This window comes from Periplaneta americana, chromosome 7 (assembly GCF_040183065.1).
Source record: "Periplaneta americana isolate PAMFEO1 chromosome 7, P.americana_PAMFEO1_priV1, whole genome shotgun sequence".
Lineage (NCBI taxonomy): Eukaryota > Metazoa > Arthropoda > Insecta > Blattodea > Blattidae > Periplaneta > Periplaneta americana.
This window is the reverse complement of record NC_091123.1, coordinates 82,580,709-82,594,318: the sequence shown is the minus strand read 5'-3', so window position 1 is coordinate 82,594,318 and position 13,610 is coordinate 82,580,709. Positions and strand designations below refer to the sequence as shown.

General features: G+C 34.6%; 1 protein-coding gene across 1 annotated transcript in view; it reads left to right on the top strand.

The window, feature by feature from the left end:
* The window catches only part of Ced-12 (engulfment and cell motility Ced-12), a 45,586-nt gene that overhangs the window by 23,351 nt on the left and 8,625 nt on the right, over window positions 1-13,610 (top strand). The window contains exon 6 of the mRNA XM_069830943.1: window positions 3,479-3,638. Within this exon, the coding sequence (XP_069687044.1) occupies window positions 3,479-3,638 (160 nt within the window). The remainder of the gene's footprint in view (window positions 1-3,478; window positions 3,639-13,610) is intronic.

The window sequence follows — 13,610 nt, the reverse complement described above, 5'->3', positions numbered from 1 at the left end:
CTTTAGGATCCCCATCAGTTAATTCCAATCCACTCTGTCAGAAGTCTTTTCTAGGTCTTCAAATACTAGCCTACATATACTTCTTTATTCTTCTCTAGGTATCTTTTGCTGGTTGTTCATAGCAGTTCAGTTGCATCTCTCTTACCCTTTCTCTTTCTAAAGCCAAACTGCTCTTCTTCCAACTGTTCTTCCATCTTACAATATATACGTCGATTCAGTATTTGTAGGAGAATCTTTGCCGAGTGCGATATCAGGCTGATAGTCCTGAACTCGTTACATTTATTGTCATTATTTTTATTCGGTATTGGAAGCAACAGTGTCTTCATAAAATCTTCAGGCTATTCGTCTTTCTCATTTATTTCGTTGTCTAGTTTGTTTCGTTCCTGTTCCATGCATTTAAATGTACGAGTTTTAAGTGCTAAGTAAGTTACGAGTGTTATCAGTTTGTTTCGTTCCTGTTCCATGCATATATGAAGCCATTGTCTAGTTTATTTCGTTCCTAATCAGTGCATATAAATGTACGAGTTGTAAGTGCTAATTATGTTACGAGTGTTAGCAGTTTGTTCCATGCATATAAATGTACGAATTTAAAGTGCTAATTACATTACTAATATTATCAGTGCCTGCACAGTTTTCCATAATTCCTTGACATAATTACACATTACCACAAAGGATTTTTATGAACGACACATATATGACAACAAACTCTTGTAGGGAAGTTAGAAGGTGATTTGAAACACAGTTTCCCAATTTACCTATCCCACACAGAGAAACTGTGCAAAGACTTGTGAACAAATTCAGGGAAACGGAGTCGATTTGCAATAGAAAGCAAAGAGTAACACGATCCCCTGATTTAACTGTATGGGATTTTTATCTGTAGGGGAACTTGATAAATAAAATGTATGCAACAAATCCCCATACATTGGGAGAACTAAAAGAAAACATCAGGCGAGAAATTGACTCAATTTCGGATATTGAACTTTCGAGTGTGAACGAAAATTTTCTTAAAAGATGCCAGAAATGTGTGCATAGAGAAGGACAACATTTCCAGCATCTCTTATGATAAGGAATGTGGTTATTATCGTTATAATTGTAACTGTAACTATGAGAACATGAATTGGTAGTGGGGATATTATAACTGTTTTGGCAGGAGTCCCAGCCGCTGTGGCCAGCGTGCGAGCCACTATGTGCTGGCTGCAGTGTGAAAGAAAAGCACTGTACATGCAGGGTCCCTACAACATACCAATTTTCCGAGCGCACTTATTTGATTTTGAGACTATCTATGTAGCAAGTCTGCATGTCCATATGTTGCAATGCAGCACTGCCATTTTTGCTATCGCCGATAAGCGGACACATCTGCAAACATCAGGAGGTTTGAGCGTGACTGTAGCTTTGATTTCCATTGTTGCTTGTGAACTGCTGAGATAGCAAGTGTGCCTTAGTTGCACGACTTTTATCCTTAAAGGAGCTTGTCTTATTTTAAAATTAATGTCCTATGTTTTCATTATTGTAAATTCTGGATGCCACATTTTAAAGAAACAGGACAATAAGTAGTTCAAATCTAACTGCAAAAATGAATACATTAGACAGGTTTGAAATTAAAGAAGAGAAACCAACAGTGTTATTGCACATACTAGTAACAATACAGTAAATGTTGATGTTTCAGAATTAGTGACTTGTAAAGTTCCGAAACAACAGATTTAGATTCTTAAAAGTTTCGTGCATATTAGAACACAGTGCAGTATCTTCAAAAACTGAAATAAAAGGAATGGCTTATGGTTCCAAATGAGAAACTAGGTTGTAGAGTATGTCGTAATGCTGGGTCTCCCAATGTTTTTAAAACTCAGGGACTAGGCTTTCTACAGATTGGAAAGACTGCAGTGTTTTGTGATAGTGATGAAAAAAGGAGGCAATCAATACCAAAGAAAATATTTGATCACATAAACAGTAAGCACATCAATCAGCAATTAACATTTTATCTCAGTCAAAAGAAGTTGTAGAAGACAGTTTCCACACAAGAAATAGATTATCACGAAAATATATGTCGTGTGTTCAGAACAGTGTACATGTTGACAAAACTCAACAGCCCATTCTCTGATTTGCCAGTTTGTTAGATATGCAGAATATAAATGGTTTGTAAGTAGGTAGATTTCTTCAGTGTGTTCACTCATACGCAGATATCATGAAAAACATTTTAAACTCAATGAAAGCCAATTTATTTACATCTATAACAATTCTCAATTTGAAGATTGGAGTAATGATTGATGGATCCACCAGTGTAAGTGAAAAAAAGCAGCTCTTGCTGTCTGCATTAGAACTGTGTTTCCCGATTCCTCTGATCCCAGTACATTCTTTTGTGATTTAGTGAAACTGAACAACACTTGTGCAAAGAATATTTTAGATTGAATGTTGGACTGTTTGTATAAATATGGTTTCACAAGGGAGTATTTTTCACATCATTTACTTTCCTTTACTTCATTATTGCAAATTTGTTGCCTGACTAACAAGACTAGCTGTGGTAACACTGATCAGCTGTTCTCGACTTTCTTTCGATAAAGGTAGGGGATAATTTTGTAGTAAAAATCGTCTTGTCCCAGTATTACGTGAATATCCAGTGAAAGTGAGTGTTGAGTTTTACGATCTTAGGTGAAGTTTGTATTGTCATTCAATTTAGTGTATCGCAATGCTGAGATTTTATAATTTGGAATGTATGGACATGATTTTAATTTACGGAGAGATGAAATGCAACTTGCATGCTGTTCAACGCTTGTATGCAGAAAGGTTTCTGATAGGATAACACGAGCTGTCTGCTAGCTGGTCCGTGATATGGGCAATATAATTCCAACATTTCGCAATTGGGGTCGACAATGACCTGATGAAATTGTTGACAGGGAAGAGAAAATTTTAAATTTGGTCTAGAAAAACCTGGGCCGAAGCAGTCGCGTGATTGTACAGTGAGTAAGTTTTTGTTTACATCTCACTTCACATGAGTTCAATACCTCTGTGTGGAATCTTGCCGGCGAGTTTAAACTTTCGATGCAATTATTTAATTAACCATACACTTAATCTCAAAACGTGTAATAGATTTTTTTGTTTATTTTCATGAGTTAATCTCAAAACGTGTAATAGATTTTTTGTTTATTTTCATGGTATATGGAAATATTGCTCCTAAACTGCCAGCCATGGTTGTACATGTGTAACTGCATTTCAATATATTATATATGTTTATATTTGTTACATAGATCTATCATAGACATTTTTAACTGAAGGCAGTTTAACCAAATGTTATCTTCATAAGGTATGCTGGTGCTTCTAAACTTCCATTTCGAGCACTGAATGTATGCATATAATGATTAATGAGAATGTATGAGTATAAATAATGTGTAATGAGAATGTATTGTGATTTTCGTGACGTTTTCATTTTTAATAATTAATAGTAATATTAAGCTTGGAGGTGTAATAAATTGTTCTGTTCCAGGTAACAAGATGTTGAGTAAGGAGACAGAAAATGATCTGGAAACGTTGCTATCGATGGATATCAAACTTCGTCTTTTAGATGCAGAGGGAGTAGACATTCCACAGGATCCTCCTCCAATACCTGCAGATCCTCCAAACTACGATTTCTGCTACGAACTCAAGTAAATACAGAATAGTTTTTATTGATACAACTTGCCAAAGATAATGCTTGATTAATTTCAAGATCTGTTTTTAGATCTTATTTACAACATATTTAATTTGTGAGTTTTAGGAAATTTAGTTTAGAGACCAGTTTTAAACAGTATTCCATAATATATTTATAATATATTTCATACTTTATGCATTTAATATTTTGATATTTTTTAAAATACTAGAACATAATGTAACAACGTAATTGAGAATGTATTATGCAGAGAATTCCTCAACTGTGGAAATTTACTTGAGAGTAACTCTCAATTTATTTACCAGAAGGTGCTCATTTTAACAGAGAAAGTGTTCATATTTTAACACATTCTTGGTAAATTCTCATATCTGCTGATCTTGCCAAGCTTTTTAAAAATAAATACAATAGAACCTCTATTATCCGTAGTAATGAAGGGGGTGGACTGAGCAGTTAATCGATAAAAATGGTTAGATTGTACCATAAAAGACTTTTGTGAATTAAGTGAATAATACTCGCAGTTTTGTAATTTCCTCCGTGGTCTTGTATTTAATGCCCTAGGTAGTGGATCAGAAGTTCATTAATGTAAGTCTGGTTGTCAACGATAGGTTTTCAAGGGGCTGTCTGTGGAGAAATAAGAATAGCGGAGGTCTCATGTTGTAGATTTATATACGGTACTTTAAACAATAATTTATTCTTGATTTTTATTAAATGCTCACAGTTTAACTGCATTCTCGCATTCTGATGCGACATGAGCCACAATTTCTCTTTTTCCAAACCACTCAATGATTTGCACTTTTTTTTAGACTTAGCACAACATGTTTTCTTTTAATACCCGTTTTATGTAGGAGTTATACAGTATAACGCAGCAACTCAAACAGTAGACCATACTGTGTAAGGGTAAAGGTTTGTATTGACTAATAAGTTAATAACACTCTCTGGAAAGAAAAATACGTACTAACATAATTTGTTATATTACTTCGTGTACCAGTACTGTATTTCTGTAAAAAAAAAAAAAAAAAGCTAGAGAAAGACAGTCGGATAATCCAGCGATTGGTTAATAGGGTGACAGATAATCGGGGTTCCATTGTATTGAATTAAGAAAGTGTAATGAAGTATAGAAATCGACAAATAATCTCCATTATAGTTGGTATTCAGAATGTAAATATGAATGACAGAGGTTTATTCCTTTTTTGATGATCGAGTTCTTACAAATGCCAAAATTTACTCATTAAGCTCGCAGATTTAACATTTTAGTTGCTCTCCATGTATTTATTCATTTTTTAATTTCTACGTGTTTAAGATTTGCTTGGAAGTTCCAAAAGGGTCCCAATTTCGTCTAATTCTTGCTCGAACAGAACAAAGTTTTGGTTGTTGTAAGATGCTGTTGAGATCAATTTTGTTACCAATTTGCAAATTATTGAAGATGATGGGGCAGTAGAGTCCAGAAATACTTTGTGAAACTATATTTTGAATTTTGTATGGTAACTTACTTGTTAGAAGCTTACTGGGTCATTTGTCTGTAAGGCCATTGTATCATTCTGCCAGATAGGAGAGAAAGTTTTTGTTGATAATCAAGTCATTTGATCAATTTGATCGAGGAATTCCCAGTATGTTGAACCAGTCTCGTATATGAATTTCATACGATATTATTAGATTTAGAATACTAATTTTATAAACATTCAGCTGAAAATGACAGATTTTGATACATTTTCAAAAACTTATTTATTGAAATGTTACACTCTTGAAAATGAAACTCAGCTCATTCATGAGGTAGCTCAGGGTTGGACAAGCAGTTTGTTTGATATACATCTGAGTCTGAATTGTGTGCATTAATATGTGCAAGCACATTAAAAATAAATGTAATTTAACCCGTTGTTGATCTAGGTCGATAATTCCTGCCATTGGTCAACACGCAAGTGCTTCTCCAAATAACATTCACACAATTTTCATTGTTCACTTTCTTTTATATAACAGCAATTTTTTGTTTTTGTTAGATTTTCTTCTTTCGAAAATATTTTAAGCCCTTTTTTCTTTTTAATAATAGAGTCACAGTACAAACATTAAGTTCACAAGTAATAAAAAGGAAAACTAACATTCTAAGTAAAATTCTGTGTTTAAAAATAGCTGTTTTTATAATTATGATGTATACTTTTTGGACATTAAATATTGTATATACGCAAATACTCTGTGCATATTTTTTCTGGAATTTAGCAAAGAAATACTGGGGTGCACGCATTATTTGAAATAAGGTTGGTATCGCTTCACCTCAGACACTTTTTTTTTCTTTCCCAAAATTAAAGTGCGCGGAATATTTGCGTATATACAGTAATACAATTAAAATGATACTATGTACAGTTCAGTCTTTACAAAAAACCTTTCTGTAAATCTCTTTTGTTCAACATTGATTCATGTAAGTCATCATCTCCATCTTTGTGACACTTCTTACAGACTGTAATAGTGTGTTCTTCACAAACTGGGAGGCAATATCAAAACACCTTGTTATTTTTCGATTTTTTCTTTTAGGCCAGAACTGATATTTGATTCTTCTGTCACTAGTACATGGCTGATCTTCCTTTAGATTAAGTTTTTCTTTCAGTCTCAGTCGAGGTCCAGAACGAAGACCATGTGCTGAAGTATTTGAAATTGTGTGAGGCTTTGTAAGATCAAGTACAAGATTTTTCAAAAAGGTTCTTCTTGGAATTTCCATACTGGTGTTGGAAAGAAATATAACCTGTGCTATAAAATACCAGCAATGTTCATGAATTAAAAGAAAATGTGATGTGGCCACTGGAAACAAATACTTGCAACTGAATATTTGCTTTGGATTTGTCGACCATATCTAGGTTTAGAAACATCACATGTAGTTCCATCAATATCATATCTGTCATATATGGATGAAATGGCAAGAGCATTCTTTTACCTTTTTGGGATATATAAAACTATTGTTCCTTCTTCTTCAAACGCAAACTGCTCTGCTTCAAGTTTTACCATAATAATATTTGGGATATCTTCCTTGTTTTTTTCTGATAGTTCCTTGTCACATGCTAGTTCATTAATCAAATCACTGACGTGAACCAGTTGTTCATAATGACATTGTGTGCAGTTCCCTCGATAGATCATTCTTTTCACTGCTGCACTGGGTGTAACATCTCTTGGAAATTAGGATCCTCAGGCTGTTGCCCAAGATATATTTCCATATTAGCCGTGAAAAACTTAAATTCATAAACCAAGACAAATATTGTTACTTATATGGTTTAGGCAGGCTTGCAAACTTCACACTACTCAATGTTGTTAAAGTGAAAGTGAAAACTGTACTCACACATAGACCAACATCAGGTTAAGCAACGTCAAACACTAGTTAGTATCTCTGTTTGGAGAGGTAGTTAATGAAGTTTCTGTTCATTATCAAAATGAAAGTAAGTTTTAAATAAGAAATCATTTTAATTCAGCCACATTGTTAAGTGGCGCTGCTTATATTTTTGTTAAATACATTGGTGCATACTGTCTCATCAGTTGAACTTATACATCATCCCATTTTATGAACAACATGCAGAAATTGTTTATCACGTAGATGTCTTTGACAATGTCTGTGGTATACCTTTAGGCTACATCTGAATGATAATGAGAATTGGTGGAATTTCGACAGGAGAAGTGGGAGTACTCTAATAAAACCTGCTGCAATCATTATCTTTGTCCAACACAAATTTTACTTTCTAGGTTTTGAACCTAGATTTCTGTAAAAAAAAACGCTGATGTTTTAGCTATTTGCCATGAACTTGCTTATAACTGTGCATAATTTCTTCAGTCTGTTTAAATGTTAATTGTAATAGAACAGGCTGTGTAATCAGTTGAGATTTTCAAATCTCAGCCATGATGTTGCTCAACAAGGAACTTATTTCTTCTATAGAGAATTTTTCAGTAAATATGATGTAATATCTACAGTTTGTAGTAAAATTGAAGCTTTCAGCTTCTTAATAGTTCCAAAATACTGAATAAACTTTTTCTTTAAGATGATCCCAAAACTATCACATTGATAATGGCATCGGCCTGGTTGGCTGAGTTGGTATAGCCCTGGCTTTCTGTGCCCAAGGTTGCGGGTTCGATCCCAGGCCAGGTCGATGGCATTTAAGTGTGCTTAAATGCGACAGGCTCATGTCAGTAGATTTACTGGCATGTAAAAGAACTCCTGCGGGACAAAATTCCGACACACCGACGATGCTGATATAACCTCGGTAGTTGCGAGTGTCGTTAAATAAAATATAACATTTAATATTTTGATAATGGCAGATATGCTTACTATGAATTGTGGAGACTTTTAATGCTAAAAACCCTATATTTACAGTACTTTTAAAGGTCTCTTCTCTTATCAGCAATTGCCTCTTAGTCCCAAGCACCATTGTTGCTGGTCTTGCCATTGGTTTTCCTCCATGCCACATTTTTGCATAGTTTTCACAACTCCTTCCAAGTAAACCATGGTCTTTCTTTTTTCTTTCATCCTGGAAGTGACCAATGCATTGGAAGATATTAATAAAACTTCTAATAGTGAGTGAGTTGTATTGGGCAGTTAAATGAGTGGTAAAGTGGTGAGTGAGTCATTAGTCCGCATTTTATATTAAATATATTCTCACTCGTGACTCTACTGCCTACACATCAGCTGTGTAAGTTCTCATCGTTCAGTCTAGAGCTCCTTTCAGAGGGAAGTCTTTACCACATTCGGTTTGTAAATGTACTTTTGTTTCGGTCATAGAGGAGGAAAGTGTGCAGTTTCAAACTTAATTTGTTAGTATTTTAAAACAACTCCACATATTACTCACTAAATCAGTTGCCGGAAGTGAGAAGGAGGAAGCCTTTTTCTATCATTGAAGACTTGAAGACAAATGCAAAGGAATTTTGCAACAAGGTCTTCACTGAAGCACAAATCTAAAAAATCTTACGAATGTGTAATAATATAATGTGATGATAAACTTACTTATATGTGCATGCTGTAGATTAATTATTAGTATCTCTTTTCTGATGACTTGTCTGAGTGACATACATAACTGTTCGCTAATTCTACTCCATCTTCCTCCTCTTCGTCCTGCAGTAATGGAACTTCATAATCTTCAAGCAGGTGTTTAGCTACATTGTAACTAACGCAGCATAATATGATCAAAGGCACTTTTTCCATTGCAGCTCTTATTTTGCTTCGAAGAATTGGAAATTGTTGTTTCACTTGGCTGAAACATCTCTCTATAATCACACTTTTTTCCATTACCAGTATACATTTACTGTAGGCTCTTTGTTGTGGAGTGATGGGACAGTGGTAAGAAGTCATAAGCCAGGGAGCAATTCTGTGGCTCCAAGGCAAAATGTAAAAAGTCATTCCTTGCACTTTTCAGGTGTGAACATGTAGATATAGTTTGAACAACTGTAGGAATCATGTTTCATAACAGTGGATTAGAAAGAAAAATAATAGAAATATGTATGTCATCTTTTGCCATAAGAAAGATACCAGCAGGATGCACAACATATCACAAAATCTCATTTTCATAAAAAATGTAAATACTATCTTTTGCCTTGGAACTACAGAATTCCATAGCCCATATGACCTAAAAGAAGTGCATCGGCATTATTACCAATCATGACTACAAACATCTGAATTTCTCCATATAGGCCTATGGGAGTCATGTACAGATCCAGGCCAAGAAATAATTATCCTTGGAATTCCAGGTAGCTCGTACATTAAGGCTGGCAACAGTTTTTTTGCTAATAAATTATACTGATCACCATGTTCATTTGGGGTTTTTTTTTTTTTTTTTACAAAAATATTAGTACAATCCACAGCTCCGATGACGTCAAGAAATGAGTACTTCCACTCCTTTTTGCATCCTGTAGCTCTTGGACAGTTGTTGGAAATTGAATCCAATTAAATGCTTCTAATTTCAAAGCATATGCAACTTCCCAGCAATTAGAATTTGTTTTATAAAAGTAAGCTATTAGGACAATGACTGGGGCATAGAAGGACATCATGTAAAAAGATTTTCCAAAATTTAGAAATCTTGATGTACATTGTGAGGACATTCTTTTCCCGATACATTTTAAATTAAAAACCAAGGAATATTTAATACTACTGGTTCTGTCCATTGTTAGTATCTGGACACTTCTCAAATGTTTCAATTACAAAACTTGATGTCACATACAATATATAAATTAAACAACAATGTTTCTGGTATCAATCTATTAACTATTTATCTATCTTGTATTTTTAGTTCTTTCATTAACATTTTCCCTCTTATATATTGAATAAAACACACATGTATCTTCTGTTAGTAACTGGACAAGGAACTGGTAAGATAAAGTGGTACATAAATTACGATGAAATCTCTCTTCATTGTAATGATTTATTAATGTTTTCATTATCAGGGAACACTTATATAGCATCTGTTTTATAATTAATCATATTTATTTTATCTTCTAATAACTTCATTACTATGAAATATTAATAGTTACAAAGTTCTGCTTGTTAGTATTTGAGCATTAGTATCAGGACAAATATTAATATCTGAAAACAAATGCAATAAATAATGTTCGTGTTGACACTAAACTTTAATAAATCTTTAAATCAGTCTTTGGAATTACAGGAAAGTTATTTTGTGCTAGAAAGACAATAATTAACTAAAATAGTTATAAACAGTTTTGAGTTTAAATCAATGTGAACAAACTTGAAATGATATATTTTGTTCTCTCCTTATTCCTTATTTTAAGATTCTCATGTTTACAACCACCAAATTAGCTTCTGAATTTATTGCATGATGTTTATAGCCAATAACATAAGGAGAAAGAGCAGTCACCTGGTGAATTTTCTGTGTACCTTTAACTGTAATTATGCCCTCCCACTTTTGATCAAGGTTCGACTTATAAGAATTAGTTTTAGTTAATGGCACAGAAATAACACATACTGAGATTTTTGCAGCAATCATGGAATGTATCAGCATTACGAACCACTGTTTTCTGCGAGCATACATTGTTCCAAACATGACGCTTTGCCACTGCTCCAATAACATCTACAGTACCTTTCCCATGAGAAGATGCAAAAAATGTCCATTTGAGACTTACCAGATTGAAATCTTCTTTCAAGAGAGTGATATTGCAAAATTATATTTCTGTTTGAATTGCGATGTAGTTCCATCTGAAAATACAAGCAAATGTTTGAACAGAGGATTCTTTTCACCATGGTTGCTCAATAGAGCTCGCAGAAACGTGTTAACACAATATCTATCATGTGATATGTTGTCAGAAACTACTACATAACTGTCGCATGTAGCAGTTTCTGACAACATATCACATGATAGATATTGTGTTAACACGTTTCTGCGAGCTCTATTGAGCAACCATGGTGAAAAGAATCCTCTGTTCAACTACTACATAACTGTCGCATGTAGCAGTATCTTTTCCATACCATATCACAGCAATAAACAGCACTATTTGGAGATTCGACCAGTGTGCAGACTGTATCTCGTCTTGATAGTTGTAAGAATAGTTCTCTGCGAAATTCACTTGCATCACATTTTCACTTGAAGACATATTCCTGGCAGTCTTAGAGCATCTTTGTGATTGGTCTTGATTAAAAATGTGAGCGTGAAGGACAGTAACTGCTCTTTCAATTCATTAATGACATCATTTAATCCTTCCACCAATGAAATGTATTTATACCTCTTGTCAACCATTCTCCACTGGCAATACTGCACTTGAAAGTTACATTTTTCGTCACCCAGGGAATCTTCAGAGTGATAAACTTTGATTTACGCACAGCACAATTCATACAGTTCTTATCACTTGAGTCACAAACAATGGAGTGGACAAATTCAATGTCGGATGTTCCAAAAATTGGAAGATATTGTGAAACCAAAACTCGTAGATTTTCGAAGTTCTCATGGTACCGACAAACACACACATTGTGAGGAATGTCATGGTATGGTTTTAGTTGTGAGGGACGTAATTCTGCGAATTTACTATGACCAATGCTTACCTCTGGATGCTGATCTTTAAACAACTGGAAAGCTTCTGTAATTGTAAACAACATGTATTGCCGAGCCACAATTTCTTTAGAACCACTGTGTAATCTCTTAATATAAGCAATTTTCTTACCAGGATCAACTCTACTGATTTTATTGCTGTTATAAAAATCAACAACCTTCTTAATGTTCCCATTACTTAGCCTTTTCGGGATTCTTTTATTATAGGATATCGCTTAATTTTTGTCAAGTTTGACAAACGATGACTTCACAATATGGCGGCAGTGACGTTACAACGCAGTGACGTCACAACATGGCCGACATAAACCAACATCAGGAGTAAATATCTAAGAAACAATAAACACACAAATTGACGATATCTCATTCTGGAACAGAGCCCATCCGCTCTTATCCGAAATAGGATATCAGCAAAAAAAATTTCACAACATCCCATTCTGGAATATAACCCATCCACTCTTATCCAAAATAGGATATCAGCAAAACAATTTCACAACATCCCATTCTGGAATATAACCCATCCACTCTTATTCAAAATAGGATATCAACACGATCCCATAGGAAAAATTTCGGCAACTCTACACTAAACACGACACAGAAAATGCACTTATATCATTGAATTCACAATATTCGGCGTCACATCACTGAGCTATCCCCTCAACTAACCCACTAACCTTCTCCCATACGTCGACCTCGTCACTAGGATATCACCTCAACTAACCCACTAACCTTCTCACATACGTCGACCTCATGTTACTGAAATATCACCTTAACTAACCCGCTAACCTTGTCACATACCTCGGCTTTCACACAAATAATAAAAATACAGTACAATAATATAATAAAAAGATCGAATTTAAATAAACTAACTTTCAAATCATTTACAAGATACCAGTTCCTACCGCAGTCCTCTCACAATTTTGAACCTTAAATTAAATAAAATAAAAAGAAACCACGAACAGATCCACACACACACTCATATGTACAAAACCAACAAAAATAAAAACCTATTTCTTCAATAAATAAAATAAACACTATCCTTCGTATGTAACTACTACCTTAACAAAAACAAATAAAACGCTCTCCTTCGCGAAAAAAAATATAACCTCTACAGAAACAATAAGGGTAATAATAACAAATAATTCCAACAAAAACAAAATAAATATCACTCCAAAATAAAACAACACTCACACATCCTTATTCATTGGAACATACAAAACACTCACATCTCTCAAAAATGCATTCACAATACAATCACCCACATGTACATTCTTCCTCCATACATACTCATCTAAATGACCCTGTATAGTTGAACCCACCCTTTTACCCCTTCCAACCTGAAGTTTTACTGCAGACCACATCCTCTCTATACTATTTGTGCAACAATCAGTTTCATAATTCTTAAACTCAATTCTATGATTGACTGTAAAATGTCTAAAACCCTCATCATTCAAACCCCCATATCCCGCTCACTTATCAGAAAATATAATACTACCCTCCCGAATGTGATTCTTTATTTCCTTCAGTAACATTACTTTGTCCCTTTTATCAACTACAGTGAAAAAACAATCCTGCCCCCCAGAACCCTGAACAACCCCACCAAACACCCACGTATTCTTCACTGGTTTCCCTCTATGATACTTGTCCACACCTGTGGAGTAACGGTCAGCGCGTCTGGCCGCGAAACTAGGTGGCCCGAGTTCGAATCCCGGTCGGGGCAAGTTACCTGATTGAGGCTTTTTCTGGGGTTTTCCCTCAACCCAATACGAGCAAATGCTGGGTAACTTTCGGTGATGGACCCCGGACTCATTTCACCGGCATTATCACCTTCATTTCATTCAGATGTTAAATAACCTGAGATGTTGATACAGCGTCGCAAAATAACCCAATAAAAAAAATATGATACTTAACATTCCCAAAACACGACTCATCAACCTCTACTATTTTACATAGCCCCC